Raw genomic sequence first — 19,542 nt, 5'->3', positions numbered from 1 at the left:
AATCCAATCAGAAAAGCAGCAATTGAAATTCTGACCAATTCATATCCTTTCATTGGTTTCCCTTATTTGAATTTTAAAATATTTAAAATATTTAAAATATTTTAAAATATTAAAATATTCTCTTTCTCTCTTTATATTAATGTGAACATAACCTCTGATGTAGATATGGCTGATAGAGATCTTTTAGAAGTTATATTGAATCTAATGTTACAACAGCTGAGATATTTCCATGATGTTGGTGCTGATATTTAAAATCAACTTTGCAGATAGTGGTATGAAACAACCTTTAGAGGCTATTGTATGACATCGTAGCCCTTTTCCAGAACTTGTTCGAAATCTCTGATGTGGTCACAAGGTTAAATTAAAAACATACAAACAAATAAACAAATCAAACCAGGGACTCCCTGGTTTTTAGGATATGAAAGATGGGATTTATGGTGAAGCTTTGCTGGAAGAGTCTCATGTTCTCCTAAGAAATGTGTTCCACACTCAAGTTTGAATGTTCTGAAGAGTGCCCATCTTTTATATTTTTGAAACAATATAACTGTAGTTTGGAGAATGTCAGTATGTGAAGGATTTGCAGGTGCTAAAACATCAAGTGAGTAGTTTCTGCTTTTTCTGCTAAATATCTCTATTCATTTGGAATTATTGATTTGTGAAAATAGATCCTTTTAATGGAACTTATGTCTGACTTTGAATGTGTATTTCTAGTATTAGAAATTGCTAAATTTAGTATTCACTTTCAATTAAACCTTACATTTAAAAACAAAGTTTATTTAAAAAACACCCCAAACAGTTTTATTAGATGCCTGGTGAACTTTTATGAAAGAATGTTTTTTCTTATGCATGTTTTTACTGCCTATCACACAAAGTGAAAAAGCTTTCTGAACTCCTGCAGAGTAGAGGGGTGTTTTGCTAACATGTGGATATGGAATCCCAGTTTCCAAGAATATTGGTTATTAGTAATGAAGCTTTTTCAACTGGTTTTCATTAATTTATGTTTCTCATCTCTTCTGTTAAACGTTACATCCCACTTAAGTTCTAACTTAGTTTCTTTGGAAAACACATGAAAAGTCCTGAGCATATTCAAAACCAAAGTCATTATTTGAATGCCTATATGCTTTCTGTGTGGAAAACAGGACCTTCTGTGAACTTCATTGTTTTATAATGTAGCATTTTTTCCTTAACTTACTATTCACGTGGTTTGCTGTCTTTATTTTATGTACTCTGTACCTCAATTTTTCATTATTGACTGTACGTCAGCTCCCACCAGCACTCAACTGGACTGAGTAAGTATCTCAGTGGCTCTACGTTCCCTCTTTTTCCATGGATATTCACATGCAGGACCGAAAAATTTAAACAATGTGGTGATCTAATTCAGGGCCTTGAAAATTCTCAGTCAGACCTCTGAGGAAGATTGAGGATTTCTATTATATCTCCCAGTCTTTGGTGGAGCTTCAGTGCCTTTTCTCAGAGGCTCACACCATGTGCCCTTTCCTCTGTGTTGGCTAATTTTGCCATCTGGTGTGACATAGAAGGTTGGCCCATTTTTTCTTTATGGATGGAGCCTTTTAGAGAGACTGTGGGGTAGAATTCTAACTTAAAATCTCTTATTCTACAGAAGTAACCTGAATGTCTGTTATGGTTGGCTCATGCAAAAACTAGAAAGGGATAAGTGTCCATTCTGGGGGTAAGCATGGTGATAAGAATAGGTTAATTTTCTGTAGGTTTGCTTTCCATGATAGGGATTTTCTCAGACAAAAAGTATAAAATGTGCAAACTTTACAGGCTGAAATAAGCCTTTGTTCAATTGTTCTTTTGTTCTATTGTTCTGCCAGAATGTTGAGGCCTTGTGATTTTCCTGCCTTCTTTAGAATATAAACACAGTGTTAAAAATGTTTGCTAAGGAAGTGTGAGCTATCCTTCACCTAGAAATAATATCGTAGGCTTCTGTGAACTTTTGTGGTTACAGATTTACTACCTGCAGTCTTACTAGAATTCAGGAACACATTTTCTGATACCCATGATGCTTCAGAAAGTAATATAATCTGTCCTATCATAGAAAATGCCTGAATGTGCCTGAATGTGACTCAATCTCATTAATGTTTTTATTTCTATAATCCTAATATACACTTTCCTCCTCAGAATTGCTTTTACTGGTGTATATACTGCTGAAATGTTGATAAAAATACTAGCAAGAGGATTTGTTTGGAATGAATTTACCTTCCTTCGAGATCCGTGGAACTGCTTGGATCTGTCTGTTACTATTGTAATGTAAGTAGAACTCAGATGTTCTTTTACACTGAAGGGAAAAAGCCACAGATAAAATATTATTTGATGTTGCTGAAATTCCTGAGAGTGTTTGGCATCCTACCTGCTAAAGAGTTACTGTGCTTGAACCACCATTTGCATATATCCAAAGAGAAAAATAGTCATAGACTGGCTCAACATGCTTATAGTTTGAAAAGCAACATCCTTGCCATTCAGTTATATGTGCTTTCATTTTATAGGTACGTTGCTACATTTATAGATATAGGCGATGTTTCACTTTTTGCATCTGTCAGAGTACTGAGGACTTTGAAAGCCGTTTCAGTAATACCAGGTAAGGAACAATCTTACTGATATCCTCTCCATTTCACCAGTCTGCTGATTCTGATTCCTCTCCTGTTCTTGTCTGCATCTTTCTGGTCATTTTTTGTGACTGCTAATGGGATCCTGTAATATTGTATATATATAGTTGCTTTTAGGTGTGACTGTTTTACAGTTTGTAGTAACTCTCAGCAGCATCCTAACAGAATTGTTTTAATCATCTTTCCTCCAAATGGTTTTTACAAAGGCAAATTTAATTTCTGCATTTTTCATCCCAACACTAATGTTCAATTTTACTTAGTCCGATGCCTTTGTTGTTTTACTTTTGTGTTCCTGGAGCAGCCTCCTCTATTTGATGTGTTCTCTTAACATAATATGGTTATACCCCCATATTTCTGTTTCCTTAGCTTAATTAGCTTGCTAAGATTCATTGGCTTATTCATCTTTGGTTTCTTCCCGAGAATGCTGACTTCACAATATTTGAGACTTTCATTTGTTTCCTTGCTGACCCCAGCCACTATCTGGATTCAGTGTAATACTTTCAGCAATATGTTGCATACACCATCCAGATACTCTATATGTCATGCCCCTAACTAGGATATCAAAGGATGATTTCAGGGTCTACCTGCAAAAATTCATTTGAAAATCTATCAATGACTGTATATGTTGTCATAATATATAGTAACTTTACCTCTTCTATGTAATTGAAAATATAGTTTTGATTTAGCTCTGAAATTATAGCAGGAATTAAACATAGAAAGTATTTAATTTTATTGTCAAAACCGCACATAATACTTTTCCTTTCATACTCCGCATGGAGAACAGAGATCAAGTATAATTTGAATTTTTTTTTTAATGAAAAATCCTGGATATCACTGTCTGCTTATATCATATATCAGATTCAATTATTCTGCCTCAGTATTGGGCTTAAGTTTATATATAAGGCATTTTCTCAGAATCCCAGAATGGTTGAGTTTGAAAGGGACATCTGGAGGTCGTCCGGTCCGGCCTCACTGCCCAAACAGGGCCACTGAGAGCTGGTTACCCAGGACCAAGTCCAGACAGCTTTTGTGAGTCTCCAAGGATTGAAACTGCACAACCTCCCTGGGTAACCCGTGCCAGTGCTCAGTCACCCTCTCAGTAGAAGAGTGTTTCCTGATGCTCAAATGGGACATCCCATGTCTCGGTTTGTGCCCATGGCCTCTGGCCCTGGCACTGGGCACCACTGAAAAGCACCTGGATCCATCTTCTTTGCACTCTCCCTTCAGATTTGTGCATACATGGAGGAGATCCCCCTTGAACTCTCCAGGCTGTCTTCTCCAGGCTGACCAGGCCCAGCTCAGCCTTTCCTCGTGGCAGAGTTGCTCCAGTCCCTTCCCCATGTTTGTGCCCATTTGCTGGACTCTGCAGTGTGTCCATGGGCCAGAACTGGAGCCAGTAGTCCAGCTGTGGCCCCACCAGGGCTGGGTAGAGAGGAACAATCACCTCCCTTGACCTGCTGGCCAAGCTTTGCCTAACGCAGCCCAGGAAACAGTCACCCTCTTTGTCACAAGGCACTGTTGCTGGATCACGTTCAGGTTGGTGTCCTCCAGAATGCCCAGGACTCTTTCTGCCAAGCTGTGTTCCAGCTCAGTGGTCCCCCACTTTTATATGTTTCCTTACTAATGTCGTAAATGTTCTTTTGCTTTTGAACGGGTGGCATCTGTAAGGGATTACCTTCTAAGGCAGAGTTCCCCGAGGCCAGCAGAAGCTGTCCTTCACTGTAATGTGTATTTGGCACAGAGTGGAGTACTTGTTCAGCGTTAATCAAGCAGAGAAACAGAAAGCTGCCCCTATTCATTAAGGACTTTGCTAAGATACCATCTTAATTTAGAATGTGCAAGATAGTAAAATTAGTGTTAGTACTAAAAAGAAGCCAAAGAAATTATGATTAAGAAATTTAGGGAAAAAGGCTTTAGTCACTCCTATGCTTTGTTTTACCTCATTTAATACTCAGAAGTTACAAACCTGTTTACTCTGATTGTTTTTAACAGACTTGCAACTGCTGTGTCTTGTCATATGGGAATGTCACTGCATTCCTCTTCTCATTTTGCTTATTATTGGATCTTATTTTTCTAGGTTTGAAAATCCTGGTAAATTCAATTGTTGAATCTGTTAAGAAACTTGCTGACGTGATGATCTTGACTGTATTTTGCTTGAGTATATTTGCCCTAGTAGGCCTCCAGCTTTTTATGGGCAATTTAAGATTCAAATGTGTCCTCAAGAATACTGTGTACAATGACTCATTACGTAAGGATCCCAAGATCTATGTACCAAGTGGTAAAGGTAAATATTATTCTTTTCTCTCTTTACATAATCTGTGTATCCTCCTATGAATGTCTTGAATTTCAGAGGTATGTTAAACTAAAGTTGCATGTATTTCTCCCAAGAAGGAAAACCCTTCCATTTACACGAGTCTTAATAGGAAGTCTCTGGGACCAGTGAATGTGAAATTAGTGAATCTTGGATTTGGAGAAAGATTAGCAGGCTGTGGGATAGATGAGGCTGAGTTTTCTATAAGCATTTGCCTTTTAACCTCTGCATGGTACAGGGATCCTAATTTTAGGGGTACTGCACAGGGAATGGTTATTTTTCCATCACTTTTTCTATATTTCAGGGATTTTGCCTACTTCTCACAGCGATTCTTACTTTTAGCAGAGACCAAATGAAATCTTACATTGTGAGTTGTGCAGTAAATAGTTCTTATTTTTTTTAATCTGTCACAGAGACAGATTTGCTGAGAATCAGCCCTATACATCCTTTGTTGTGAAAGGATCCTTCCCAGAGCTTTGATCCATCAGGGTGTTTATCAAGTGCAGTAAATGTATGGTTTCCTGTCAGAAGGCTGTGCAAACTGACAACTTCTGATTTTATGATTCCTTGATTTATTTTTTATTAGATATCTGCCACAGAATGAATGGCTCTTCTGACATATTGCTCTGTGGGTTCAGTTCAGATCCCGAGTAAGTGAACAAAGCAGTTTTAATATTTTCTTAATTTGTTCCTCCAGATGTCCTGTGGTTTAATTTCTGGTCTAAAGGAATGGTGATGATTTTTCAGGAGGATAGGGTGCATGTGTGTCATTAAAGGCAGACGCTTCACATCAGAAAAAGAATGAAGTACAAGGATGCAACCAGTTATGTATATACTTTGTTGCTAACCACTGGGAATGTAATGGTAAGGTAGAATGATATAAATGAGGAGAAGAAGAGATCAGTAAAGACCTGTTAGATATTAATAAACTCTCCTCTCTTCATCTTGGTGAATTTTTTAAAAGTAAAGATAATTCCATTTTTCCCCTCTCTGTGTATTTGTTTGCATGTAAACAACATCAGAGGAGACTTTTTGTCTAGTCCTACACTAAGGTTTCTGTCTAGTTTTCCTTGATTAGACAAATGGCTTTCTAGGATGGTTTGATATAAATCAGCCCTTTTGGCAGAATGAAATTGGGGAATAATGAAATGGACTTTCAGATAAACTGAACAAATCTAGTGTTGTCTATTGGGTGCTTTCAGGTACTGTTAAATCTCCAAGTAAATATTGTTTAATCTTTATTTTGGGGTTAGGAAAGAGTGCCCAGAAAACTATACCTGCCAGAAGATTGGGCAGAATCCTGACTTTGGTTATACAAGTTTTGATCACTTTGGCTGGGCCTTCCTCTCTGTATTCCGTCTGATGACACAGGATTCCTGGGAGCGCCTCTACAGACAGGTGGGTACTTTTATTACCTGATAGAATGACTTGACACATGCAATTCAGAGCCACTAGAAAAATCTCTACTGGTTTTAACCTTACTGACACCACATTTCCTTCAAAATCCATGTAAATATTAAGGAAGTAGGTTCAAGTGACTAAGTTGTAACACCTTCTGCAAGGGACATGGAATGGGAGCAATCCTGCTGGGAATGCCCATAGTTCTGTAGGAGAACACACTGGGGTCAGTGGTTAAGAGTGAAATATGAGTATGGAACCACCCAAGGATTGGGATATACAGGAGATCCAGCCAGTGAGCTCAGTGCTGCTGCAGGGAGCGTGAGGACTTGTTGCCTTCTCTGTTCCTATTTCTTTTAAGTCCTGACTCCTCACCAAGCTTTTGGCTCAACACTTTAGTTTCAGATCATTTTTGACAACTGACATTAAAAATTTGGAGGCTTGATGTTTTGATTCAGAGAGCTGAATGTACCTTTTCAATTCTGGTGGGGTTCTTTTTCAGAAATGCTATAAAAATGCATGTAGACAACTCTCTGGATCCCTTATATCTATACAGTGCCTTTGCTAGCCAAGAATTATCCTCTGCCTTGTTCTGTAAATTTCATATTTTCCATTTTAACTTTTTTTTTCCATCAACCCTTATTAACTTAAGACTTCTTTTTTGGAATAGATCTAATTTCTTTTTGTCATTTAAATGTCTCGGACCTTAATTTTGAGCCATCTCTACTGCTGCCATTTAAACAAATGTAATAGTAAGGTAATCACTCCAATTCTGTAATTATAACATCTTTCATGGTTGTTTAGATAATCCCATCTTTATTTCTGAGTTTCATTAATTTCTTAGGTAGTCACCTCTATAGCTCTTCACTGCTGAAGTTGTCTTCTCATAACTTAACCTTTGATGTTCATTTACCTGATTTGCTGGGAGATATTTAATTGAATTTAATTTTAAGAATGGGTTTTATTAATTCTTCTGTGCAGTTTAAGGTATTGTTATGAATATTTGAAGTGTTATACTAGAAAGAAAACATGGTGTGAACATAAAGTGGATTTTAACAGCTGAAATCCATTTACTTCAAGGCTGAGGGAACTTCTGACTGGATTTATTTCTAGACCTTCTGTATAACTTGGACCAGAGGCTGATCTTAATAATTTAATAAAAATAGTTGTTTAATAAAAATAGTACAGTATGTTAACTCTTTGTATTGCATAGGAAAAGAAATTTTTTAAAGTTAGTTTGAAATTGTGTTGTAAACGTTAGTTTGTTAAGAATATATCACAATTTTTACCTTTTCCTCACAGACTATCCGTACATCTGGAGTGACCTCCTTTTTCTTTTTTGTGGTATTCATCCTTCTCTGCTCATTTTATCTCTTCAATCTGATCTTGGCTGTGGTAACTATGGCATATGAAGAGCAAAACAGAGCTGAAAAAGAGGCCAAGAAAAAACTACTTCAGGAAGCCCAAGAAATTCTAGAGAAAGAACAGGTTTGTAAATTATTACATATAATAAGTGGTTCCTTCTGTTTTCTTCTGTATGTGAATTAGGGAAATGATGTTTTGAATTAAACATGTGCTTCTTGCATACTTTCTCACAGTTCATTTCTCTTTGTGTCTCTATAAATCCATGTGTGTATGTATATATGTATTTAAATATATAAACATTTCTGTGATACAAAAAAACCATCATTAAATTTTAGGATTTGCAGACCTGACATTGTATAGGATTGGCTTGCTGGCAAGTTTGTACCTTTTATGGTATTGCATAGGTGCTGCACTCCATGGTTTCCCCGTTCTTGTACACTACCATTATTGCTGTGGACAGAAATTCCTTTCTCTGGGTATTCCTTCTTGCTATTACTGTGTAGTTTCATGAAGGAAATATGAGTGGATACATTTACATCCATGAGAAAAATTGTCATTTCTGCAGTTCCCAGAAGTTGGAAGTTCCAGTGCTGACAGAGTTCAGGCCTGATTAAAAAGTCTTCCAAGAGCCACAGTGCTCAGCACTTTAAAGGTTCTCAGGCCTCTTTCTGAGTGACAGGATGCAGGAGGTCTATCAGTTGACAAGAGCAGGAATAGTCTTTAGTCAGGAGAGTTAATAGACACACATCAGATTTCCACAGTGTTTCCTCTTGGCATAGTATTGTTCCAGTCATTCATGCCTTGGTCTGTAAGGGACCAGGGATTGCCTGTTTTTATTTCTGATAATCATTGAGTCATGGAATCACAGAATGGTTTGGATCGCAAGGGACCTTCAAGATCCTTCAGTTCAGGATGGTCTGGAACACCTTTCACTAGACCAGATTGCTCCAAAACCCATCCAACTTGGCCTTGAACACTTCGAGGGATGGGGCATCCAGAGCTTTTCAGGGCACCTTAAACCAGTGCCTGACCACCCTGCCAGGAAAGAATTTATTCATGATGTCTATTCGAAATCTCTCTTCTTTCCCTTTAAAACCATTAGCCCCTGTCATGTCACTACCTGCCCTTGTAAAAAGTTCCTCTCCAGCTCTCTTGGAACCTCTTCAGGCACTGGAAGGGGCTCTAAGGTCTCCCTGAATCCTTCTCCAGGCTGAATGACCCCAACTCTCTCAGCCTGTCTCCAGAGCAGAGGTGCTCCAGCCCTCAGAGCATCTCCGTGCCCTTGGGCAGGTCCATGTCCTGCTGATGTTGGGGGGGCCCAGAGCTGGACACAGCACTGCAGGTGGGGTCTCATGAGAGGGGAGCAGAGAGGGAGAATCACGTCCCTTGACCTGCTGCCCATGCTTGTCGTGATGCAGCCCAGGACACAGTTATTTCTGGGCTGCAGGCCCACACTGTTGGGTCATCTCAAGCTTCTCATCCACCAGAAGTGAAGTTCTAAGCCAAGGCAGCAGGATGGGTTGAAAATTATTGGTAAGACCTATTGTATCTTGTAGCTTTTTATAAAAGAGACCTCTGATTTACTGCTTGCAGTCAAAAATGTCAGATTTGTAAGAGGCCATACAAATATCCCCCAGCAAGTATCCAACTTCCTCATTTAGGTGTCATCATCATGGCTAGGCTTCGTGAACGAAGATTTGGGACCGCCTGGCAGTGCATTAAGATGTAAGGCATCACCATTTTACCAAGTGCCTCAGCATTCAGACAGGGTAATAATTTAATAGAGTAAAAATTAAATTGAATATTATCCTAGTCCATGTGTTGGCATTTACCTTGTGTTAATAGACAGACTTTTGACTTTTCTTTTCCAGGAGTTGGCTGCAGCAGAAAGCAGTAAGGCCTTGCAGGTTGGGTCTGAAATGCCAGTTGATGACTTGAAAAACTCGAAAGGAAATGAGAGTAATAGAGAAACACCTGTTTTAAGACAAAATGTAATTTTAGATGATCAGGAGAAAGAGGAACAAATATTTAATTCACAGCCTGGTCACTGCTACAAGAAGCTTGTAAGTATTTGAAATAGAAAATATATTCATTAGACCTAGGTGTGATATGACAATTCTATGATCAGAAAAGCTTTCTTTGTTTGCAATCTTTCCTCTCTTTTTTTTTATTTTTCCCCTCCTTCCTGCATTCATTGGAATAACTTGTTTTTTAAAGCAATCTGAAAATTGTATTTTGGGATGTGAGGGAGACAGCACATATGGCCTTGAAAGGGAAGCTGGAAGTGGCTGTCAGTAGTACATATTAGTATTTCATATTAAAATAATTTCATATTAAAAAAGAAAAAAAAAACAAAACCAAAAGAAAAGCCTAGAGCATGATCCAATGTGAGATGCTCTGACACAGAGTTCTTTCATTAGTCAAATAAACATAAACTGCAACAAACATGACAATTACTGATGGTTCTCCTGCAGCTGAGGACTCTTCAAACAATGTGCTCTCTACTTTCATCACAAAAAGAGGCTTAAGACAGTAAGTCAAAGAGAAAAAAGCATATCAGGTAGAAACATTTTGGTAGGACTTAATCAGTTTATAAAAACTTGAATGGACTACTCCTCTAGAGCATATCCCTATTTTAAATCCCAGTTTCTCATCCCCAGTTACTTCCCTCAGCTAAAGACAGATGAGCAGCAGTAACCAGGTCAGTGTCAATTCCTTTGCTATGTCCATTCTATGACAGTTCTATCAGCTAAATTTTGGTTATTTTTTCATAAATATATCAAACTAGCAAAGAGAAATAATGATTATTAAACCCCTGAGGCCAAGGATATCAGTTTCATTCAAGTTGTGCTGAGAGGGAATACCAAGGTACTGGGCATTGTGATGTGGTCAGTCTGTCCACTCCCAGTCTGTCTGGTTCCCTGTCAACTGGTAGTTCTAATTATATCCTTCCTGATACTGGAATCTTTGTTTGGTTAGAGCCTGGTGCTAATAACACCAAGATTGTGAGTTCAATTCCTCCATGGGCAATTCACTTAACAGCTGGAACTGGATGATCCTCGTGGGTCCCTTCCAATTCAGGATATTCTGTGAAATTTCAGTGAAATTCTTTCTGATTTTCTCTACCTCAGAGTCTCACATATTCTTTGCAGCCCATGTTTTACGATTGTGTTGACCTGTCTGTCCTTGAGCTCACATCAGGAGCGCTGAGCTGAGCATTCCATGGCTTCTAATGAAAATAAAAGTAGTGCCATTCCTAGTTTTAAGCAGTTCAATATTAGTCGAGATCTAGATCGACCTGGTAGTGCTGGAAAAAACAATAGTTTTTGTTAACTACTTGACTATTTTTCATATTATTAAATGTATATTATTTATTAATCATCAATAATTATCATCCTTAAAGAGGCAATAGTTTATTCAAACTGATGGTCAGTGTTCTTTTTGTCTGTTCTTCTCATCAGCCACTGGAAAAACGGAAGGATTCTTTTCCCTTGCCCCATTAATGTTTCTATACTTCTTCTATAATGACATTATTATTGTTATTAAATATTTTCAGAAGGAAACAACTTCATGAAGAAATTTGCTGGTTTTGATGAAACGCCCTTTGCCTTCAAAAGCAAAGACCTGATAGTGTTGTATTTTTTGTTTTATATATTGTCACCAAAGTAAAGCTTCCCTTCAATGTGTATTTAAAAAGGCATATTTATCTCATGCTGGACATAATTTTTGTATTGCCAGTTTTTCATATTTCCTTGGTATGTTATCTTCTGCTGTCTTTCTAACCAAAGAGGAAGATCCTGCTGTCCTATGATGTATCAGTGGACTCTATTAATGATCCTTTCCGAAGACAGAGGTTAATGAGTGCAGCTGCTATTCTTACAGACTTTTCAGGTAAGTCATTTTTCCTATGGGATTGTGTAATGTGACCTGAGAGATCAAACTGTCTCAAACACTCAACATTATTTTAAAAGCCACTAGGGGAAATTACGCTGCAAATGTAAATTTCAGTAAAACAAATATTCTCATATCTCATATAATTGTGACTGTAACTCAGTTACCAAGGGTAAATCATGCCTGACCAACTTGATTGAAAGAAGAGAATTTCAAAGTGTGTGTAAGCAGAAACGTTGCCCATTTTCAGAGGAAGAGGTTGTGCAGTCTGTGACCTGATGGCTGGCCCTGCTTGGAGAAGGGGGTTGCACTACAGATCTCCTGAGCTCTCCTCCAGCCTCACTTATAACCCTGTCCTCAGCTATGGACACCTGTGGCTGGGCAGGTTCAACTCACAGGAAACAGGTTGTCATTGTCCCAGAAACAGTGATTTCTCTCCTTAATGCAGATCCTTTATCATCCTTTAATAGTGTAATCATAGAATCATGGAACTGTTTGTGTTGCAAAGGACCTTAAAGATCATTTTGTTCTTACCCCCTGCCATGGGCAGGGACACCTTCCACTAGACCAGGTTGCTCAGAGTCCCATCCAACCTGGCCTTGAACACTCCCAGGGATGGAGCATCCACAGCTTCTCTGAGCAGCGTGTGCCAGGGCCTCCCCAGCCTCACAGGAAAGAATAATAAACATATGAAGAGGTGGGGAATATCCCCTGTTTCTGTCATTATGACATTTGTTGGTGGTGACCTGCAATAGCCTGTGATTAGTTTGTGTAGTAGGAGTGAAACAACTCTTTCCAGTGATGCCATTCTGCTCACATGAGATTGATTTTTCTTTCCAATCTTTTCTCTGATTGATTGTCTTTTTCTTCACACTGTGATATTCCATATAGGATTATTCATATGCCACTTTCTCTCTTTCTCTGCTAGAGTCAAAAGTGAAATGTCCTGCATTGTGGAAACGTTTTGCTCCAAAGTGTCTAGTTTGGAATTGTTGTCCATTCTGGAGAGCAGTCAAAGAGAAGGTGAAATTGGTGATTTTGGATCCGTTTGTTGAACTGTTTATCACAGTTTGCATTATCTTGAACACTTTATTCATGGCTATGGAGCACCCTGGCATGTTGCCAGAAACCAGAAAAATGATTGCTATAAGTGACGAGGTAAGTGAGGTCTATGTTAGGGTGAATATGAAGTTATAATCCTGTATTTATACTGGAACAGTCCCATAAGGAGACAGACTTCTTGAGTGACTTTTTTCCGAATTTCTTTTTTGTCTTTCCAGGTCTTCACCCTGATTTTTACACTAGAAATGATCTTGAAAATCATTGCTCTAGATCCTTACTACTATTTTCAGAACAAGTGGAATGTTTTTGATAGCTTGGTTGTTTTGATTGGCCTACTGAGCTTTGGAACCAATCTGTCACCTTTCCGGGTGGTAATGATTTCTTTGCTATCTTTTAAAAGCACGTGTTTTGTATAGACTTGTGAAACATTGCAGTGAAATACCTTATCATTATTTTCCTGATGAATCTGTTAAATCAGTTCTCTTTGCTGGTAAATAGTGAGCCAACAGGAATATTTCACTGAATAGATAGTAAAAGTTCCTTGACAACTTTTCCTTTTGAGCTGAGATTTGTAAAATAACAGAACTTTTCTCAGGGCTTAGTGTAAATGCAGTGTATGGTTTTTATGTGGGCTGTGCTGTCTGGGCTGTGTTTAACCTTACCTTTTTTCTCTTGTGTTTTATTTACAGATCAGGATCTTCAAACTGGCAAAGTATTGGCCAACCTTAAATACTCTTGTGAAAATAATTCTAGACTCATCTAGTGCTGTGACTAAGTTCTCTGTGGTTTTGGGTTTCACTGTATTTATTTTTGCTGTACTAGGAATGCATCTTCTTGGCAGTGATTATGAAAAAAAATTCCATAAAATAAGCACCAGTAAGGATTTACGCTGGCATATGAAGGATTTCAATCATTCAGTCCTGAGTATACTCCGAATATTATGTGGAGAATGGATTGAAATGATGTGGGAATGTATGGAAGTGGCTGGAAAACAGAAATGTATTACCTTTTTCTTGCTAGTCCTGGTGATAGGAAACCTGGTGGTGAGTTTTAAGCTGATTCCCAGTCCCTGCTGAATGCATCCAGTTACACTGGCAACTGATTTTTTCAGAGGGAAATGTTATCATTTCAAGAGTATTCATGCTATTCTCTTTTCTGGATGTCACTTGACATGTTTTTCTTCTTTTTTTTTTTACTTTTCCCCTGTCTTTCTCTTTCTCACACAAGAGGTAGAAGCAATGCCAAATTATTCCCTCTCCCCACAGTATAGAAGTGCAGTGCTTCTGATAATGTGTTATCTGATGTCTTCATCTTTTGTGTTGATAGGATCCAATAACCAAACTGTTCAGTGCTTTTAATGCTTATCAACTTGTATTATCAAGAGTTTACCATACCCAGATTTTCTGGTTTGTATGACATATAGCAGATGGAATGTAAATGTACTGGAAGACAAAATCTTTTTCATCTGCTTGGTTTGTTGGTCTATACCAGACCCTTTTGGATGGTGGTGTTATTAAAATTCATCTTTGCTGTTTTTCAACATATCTATCTCCTCATACGTTATGGACATCAGAGCAGGTGAAAATATATTTGATATACCCAAACCCTCACTTCCTTCCTTCCCGCCATTCCTTCCAGAAGGGGCCAGATCATACTATAACAATATTGCAATATAATAGTAATTAATTTTATGGCAATGTTGATGAAAGCAAGACTGAGGGTTTCTGAAGTGACTTTTCTGTTAGCAGTGGTGTCTCCAACTTACTTTAATTATTTCAAGGTGCTCAACTTGTTCATTGCCCTGCTGCTGAGTTTGTTGGATACTCACAGCTCAGGAGGACAAGAGGAACCTGGAGAAAGGACTAAATGTCAGATTGCCCTTGCACAGATTCACCAGGGCCTGAAGTCTTTGAAAGACAGAATTCTGGATCCTTGTGGCAAAAAAATGAAAGGAAGCCTCAGAAAAACAGACAAAAAGAAGACTTTGGAAGAAATTTCTGGCAAAAACATAGAGGATAATAATTATGCCATGACAGATGTCAGAAAATACATAGACAACAATTGCTTTGACACAGAATGTTACCATAATGAAGAGAATTCCTCAATATCAAGGAAATATAAAGATCTTTCCAGCAGTCACAGTACCTGTGTTCCCATTGAAGCAGCAGAGAGTTACAGTGACAAAAGTGATGATGAGCACATTGTATTCACAGAAACAGAACACAGAAAACAGGTAAGAACTATTCACATTTAAAACAAAATGCTGTAACTTACATCTGTAATTGCCATCTCAAAGACTCAACAGTAAATATTATCCCTTCTGTCATTCCTGCCATTTTACTTTCTTTGTTCTTCTAGTGCAAGGGCTACCAAATAGTCTTCATTTGCCAAAGACATTTTGAATATCTGCTTTTTCACCATTCTCTTTGTGGACAGCCCAAATTCTGCTTTTGTCAGTTTTATTTCCATCTATTGCTGGCAACAAATAAACAAAGTTTGCTGAAGACAGACATTTCTTCTTTTTGTCTCCTTTGTCTTACACTTGGATAGTTTCTAACACAGGCCTCTTCAGCTGCTTATATGTTGCTTCGTGGTTGCATGGCATCCAAAGAAAATGGAAAGAAAAGCTGCACCTCAAAAAAGAATTTATATTTTTTTTAATTAACTTTTCGCCTCTATGATACTTTGGATTTCCCTTTATATCTTGTGATTTTCTTGCATCGGGCAGGATAACGCTCAAGTCTTTCTGCCTGTGAGTTAGACATTCATACTGTCATGATTGTACATAGGCATGTTTGAGATATTTCAGGTGTCTATCACACCCATCCAGAACTGTCAAATAAGACACAGGAGCTATAAGAACTCTTTTCACCAAGTTACAGAATTGTTTGGGTTGGAAGGGACCTCTGGAGATCATCCAGTCCAACCCCCCTGCAAAAGCAGGGTCACCTAAAGCAGGTTACAGAGGAGTGTGTACAGGCAGGTTTGGAATGTCTCCAGTGGTCAGTGTCTAGGTGGACTGCTAGGATCCATTTCCTATGGTTTTGGTCATATTAGGAAGCATTGCCAATGGAATATCTTTGGACAAGTTCTCAAAGAAGGAAAAATTGCTGATCACCTTAGAATCATCTGTGGCCATTTCAAAGATGTTATCCAGAAGCATTTGATGACAAAAACTGCTGCAGTGGAATCTGGTCTTTCTTGGAATTTGTGGAGACAAAAGGACTGAGAACTGATTGGGATCACTTAGGTCTTCTGCCTGTAACTGGAAGCATGAGACTGTTGGGGTCCAGCTGCAAAGGTTAATTGGATGCAGGAATCAATCCCTGGGCTAAATGTATTTCTTGGGGAATGATATATTTCCACAGTAAAACCTCAGGAGCACAGTATTGGAAATCAAGGAAGAAACTATTCTATTACAAGCATTTTAAGGATATCATTTAATTATCTGTAAAAAGACAAACATACTAGTGGAAGATTCTCTGCCCATGACAGGAGGTTTGGAACTAGTTGATCTTTAGAGTCCCTTCCAGCCCAAACCATTCCGTGATTCTGTGATTCTATGGTTTTAACTTTTGTGGATGTTTTAGATTCTGTTAAAGAATTCTGAATTAAAGAATGACTGTCAGGAAAGAAAAATGTGAAAAATCAACTGTTTTACATAATTTCCTTCAGGGAGACAGATTACGACACAGAGAACAGCGGCAGAGTTCAAGCAGCTTCAGTCAGATTTCTGAGACTCATGAAACCATAAATGTTTTCACAGTAACACATGAAAAGCAAGAGCAAAAAGAGGTAATTCCAACTTTTATCAACTTGTGGAATATGCTAGAGATTCAAACTGTCACAGCTGTTCCCTCATTCAGCAGTGACAGGACAGATTGGGATTTTCCAAAGAGTAGCAAGTATAATGATTGTGGAGGTGGCACATCTCTCTAGAGGCAGTAATAGCATGGAGGTTTGTGTCTCATCAATAGCCATAGTTAATGGTGTAACTTAATGTATTATTTTGTACAAAATAAGTAAACAGAAATTAACCAGGAAACACAATGACTTTAAGCATGTCTGATACATGCCACCTGTTTCTATGGATAATTCTGTTTGCTGTCATTCCTGGACACAAAAATGTGCTCTCTAGAAGTGGTTCCCTGAGCAACCATGCTTTTTCTGATATAGAAACCCAGCTCATTCTAATATTCTAATACAGTACAGTTCCATATCAAAAAAAAGGTAGAGAGCCATGGCTTGCCTCTGATGACCCAGCAAATTAAATGGAAGTTCAGCATCTTTCTGGATTACTACCCCCAAAAGTCCAACCCCATAAGCATTTTCTGGTTTTATGCACAGTCACCAGAATTTTTCTTTATATACATTATTGAAATGTGTTTATATTTAAAAATAATACTGAAAACATTACAGTGCCCATTAATTTAAACAATTGTATTTTTGTATATGGTGAAGATTCCCTAAGACCTTAGACTAGTGTAGAGCATCATGGCTGTCGACAGAGGAAATTCTCCCTTCTTCTGGCTTCCCATTCTTATCCCTATCCTCATGCCTTCACTTTCCATGCCATTCAGGGAAATTACATATTATAGTTGATAGATATCTTTACTCTTTTTTCCTTATACTTGCTTTCCTTATTGTCTTTAGTTTTACAAGTGTGTAGGTTACCTATTAGTAATTGCAATTCTTTGAGGTGTGTAGTCCATACACATACATTTCCATCCTGCTAGGTCTTCCCATCTTCAAGCCTTTTGAGACGTTGTTTGTATCTCTGAAAATGAAAAGAGAATTGGATTGGCCTGAAGAAGTCAGACTTTTCTCCAAAGCTGTAGCATAAGAAAGTCTTCTTCTTCCTGCATGTCCTGTTTAGATGACAAGAAGAAACCAAAGAACTTTAAATTAAACGCATGGAAACAAAGAGTAGGGATTGGGTTTTTCTGTCCTATTATTTGTAATTTCATTTTGGTAGTTCAACAACAGTAAGGTAATTTATAGACTGCAGAATTCCTTTGGGGAGGGGGGCAGGGGATTATAAATTTCATTTATTTTTGGCTTGTTAACCTTATGAATGAAACACAAACAAATTCGCCTCCTTCTCCTTCTCCCATGCAGAAATGTGGTGCTGCTCACAGCTTTTCTGAAGCCAGCAGTGTGGATGCAGCTGTTGTTCTGGAGATGTTTTCCCAGACTAAAAACTCACACCTGCCTAAGGACTGTTTTGGAGAAAGTAGGAATCTTTTTTCTATTGTGCTAACACCAAATGAACCAGTGTTAAAAAATACCCACTTGGAACATGTCCAAATTAGCAGAATCTGTTTTCCTGCTCATCCCAGTGTTGACATCTGCCTTTGATTACCTGACCATCTCCTTAGACTCCATTGCCTCTCATGCTTCAACACTTCATGAAGAGTGTTTCTGGTGCAAAGCAGTGAACAGGGAGTTGTAATGTCTCTGCAGTGCAAAACAGTGTAATAATCAGTAAAAATAATAATTGACTAACCTACTAGTAATGTACCATCACTTTTCAAAACAAAAAGAAATAAATATATATAGAAGTAAAGGTGCTTTTTTTCTTGTGCCCACCAGTCTTTCTGAAGAAGGGCACAAAAGCTTATTTGTTTTTTTCCATATATGTGTTGCTCTATTAAAAGAGATTATTTTGGCATACAAGTTTTTTCTTTATCTTTAGATCATTTCAACCACAGCATCACCTCATTGGTAAAACAGCACATTCTTTCTCTAATCTGTAGAAGCTCTCTTTAAGATGTCTTATACTGTTTTGATTCCATGCCTCAGCATTTTCCATGGAACCAATATACTGTTCTTTCTCTTTTCAGGTTGTGGTAAATGTGTCCCATGTTGTGTAGTGGATATCACTAAGTTTCCAGGCAGAAGTTGGTGGAACTTCAGGAAAACCTGCTACAGAATTGTTAACCACAGCGGGTTTGAATATTTTATGATTTTTGTGATAGTATTGAGCAGTGCAGCACTGGTAAATTGCATTTAATGTCTCTAATTTTGAATTGATTGTTGTCAATAAGGAAAATAATAATATTTGATTGATTTCTTCTACTCTGACATTCCTTCCCACAGAGAGAGATAAGAATGTAGTAAATGTATCCCTTAACAGTGATAAGGCTTTCTCCCACTTACATTAGACATTTAAATATATGGATTTAAATATATGGAATTGTAGTTTTTCATGGAACAGAGTTCTTCCTACACTTGTGTGTTAATTACAAGGCTAAACCATAGTCTGAAATTACTTTGCACTTTTAAATAAAGTAATAGCACTTCTAAATGTTTAAAGCATTTTTAAAACATTATGATCAGAATCTCAAAGTGAAGCTGGCTGTAAACTCATAGGTGAGGTAATGTTTCATTGCTACCCTGATCAGATCCATTTCTACTCAAGAATAAGGGAATTTCTATGATTTGAAAGCATATCCACTGTCAACTGAAAGTAATTTGTTAAACAGAATGTTTTATAATGCAGAAGGAACATAACCAAATAGTCTGACAGGGATCTATGTGGTAAATGTTAGAATTTTCCAAATAAAATCTGCTCTGTGTACATTAAGTTCAGGTTGTTCACTGAACCATAGATTTGAACTGTCTGCTTTTAAATTCCCATGGCAAAGTTTGCAAGGGAAATCCCTGGGATTCCTGTGAGGGCTCCTCTCTATTTATGTGGAACCAAGCTGAAGTAAGGAAGGAAACTGAGTTATTCTTTAATGTGCTCCAGGTTCTGACTAAGTTGAACACAAAGCTAATTGGTACCCAGGTGCAAAAATTACACAAAACAACATTTTCTTGTCATCGAAGATGTTTAGCAATGAGAACTTTCACATTTCTAAGATACTGTTGTCCTCTTGCAAA

General features: G+C 37.8%; 1 protein-coding gene across 1 annotated transcript in view; it reads left to right on the top strand.

The window, feature by feature from the left end:
* Positions 1-418: 418 nt before the first annotated feature.
* LOC135409439 (sodium channel protein type 5 subunit alpha-like) overlaps positions 419-19,542 on the top strand; it is a 30,348-nt gene continuing 11,224 nt past the window's right edge. The window contains exons 1-15 of the mRNA XM_064645022.1: positions 419-493; positions 1,174-1,289; positions 2,146-2,274; positions 2,511-2,602; positions 4,708-4,898; positions 7,642-7,827; positions 9,576-9,767; positions 11,493-11,595; positions 12,524-12,753; positions 12,876-13,067; positions 13,347-13,700; positions 14,438-14,890; positions 16,333-16,452; positions 17,776-17,890; positions 18,501-18,655. Of these exons, the coding sequence (XP_064501092.1) occupies positions 419-493; positions 1,174-1,289; positions 2,146-2,274; positions 2,511-2,602; positions 4,708-4,898; positions 7,642-7,827; positions 9,576-9,767; positions 11,493-11,595; positions 12,524-12,753; positions 12,876-13,067; positions 13,347-13,700; positions 14,438-14,890; positions 16,333-16,452; positions 17,776-17,890; positions 18,501-18,655 (2,703 nt within the window). The remainder of the gene's footprint in view (positions 494-1,173; positions 1,290-2,145; positions 2,275-2,510; positions 2,603-4,707; positions 4,899-7,641; positions 7,828-9,575; positions 9,768-11,492; positions 11,596-12,523; positions 12,754-12,875; positions 13,068-13,346; positions 13,701-14,437; positions 14,891-16,332; positions 16,453-17,775; positions 17,891-18,500; positions 18,656-19,542) is intronic.

Source organism: Pseudopipra pipra, chromosome 1 (genome assembly GCF_036250125.1).
Source record: "Pseudopipra pipra isolate bDixPip1 chromosome 1, bDixPip1.hap1, whole genome shotgun sequence".
Lineage (NCBI taxonomy): Eukaryota > Metazoa > Chordata > Aves > Passeriformes > Pipridae > Pseudopipra > Pseudopipra pipra.
Note: the sequence above shows the minus strand (reverse complement) of the source record. Positions and strands in the feature narration are given on the sequence as shown.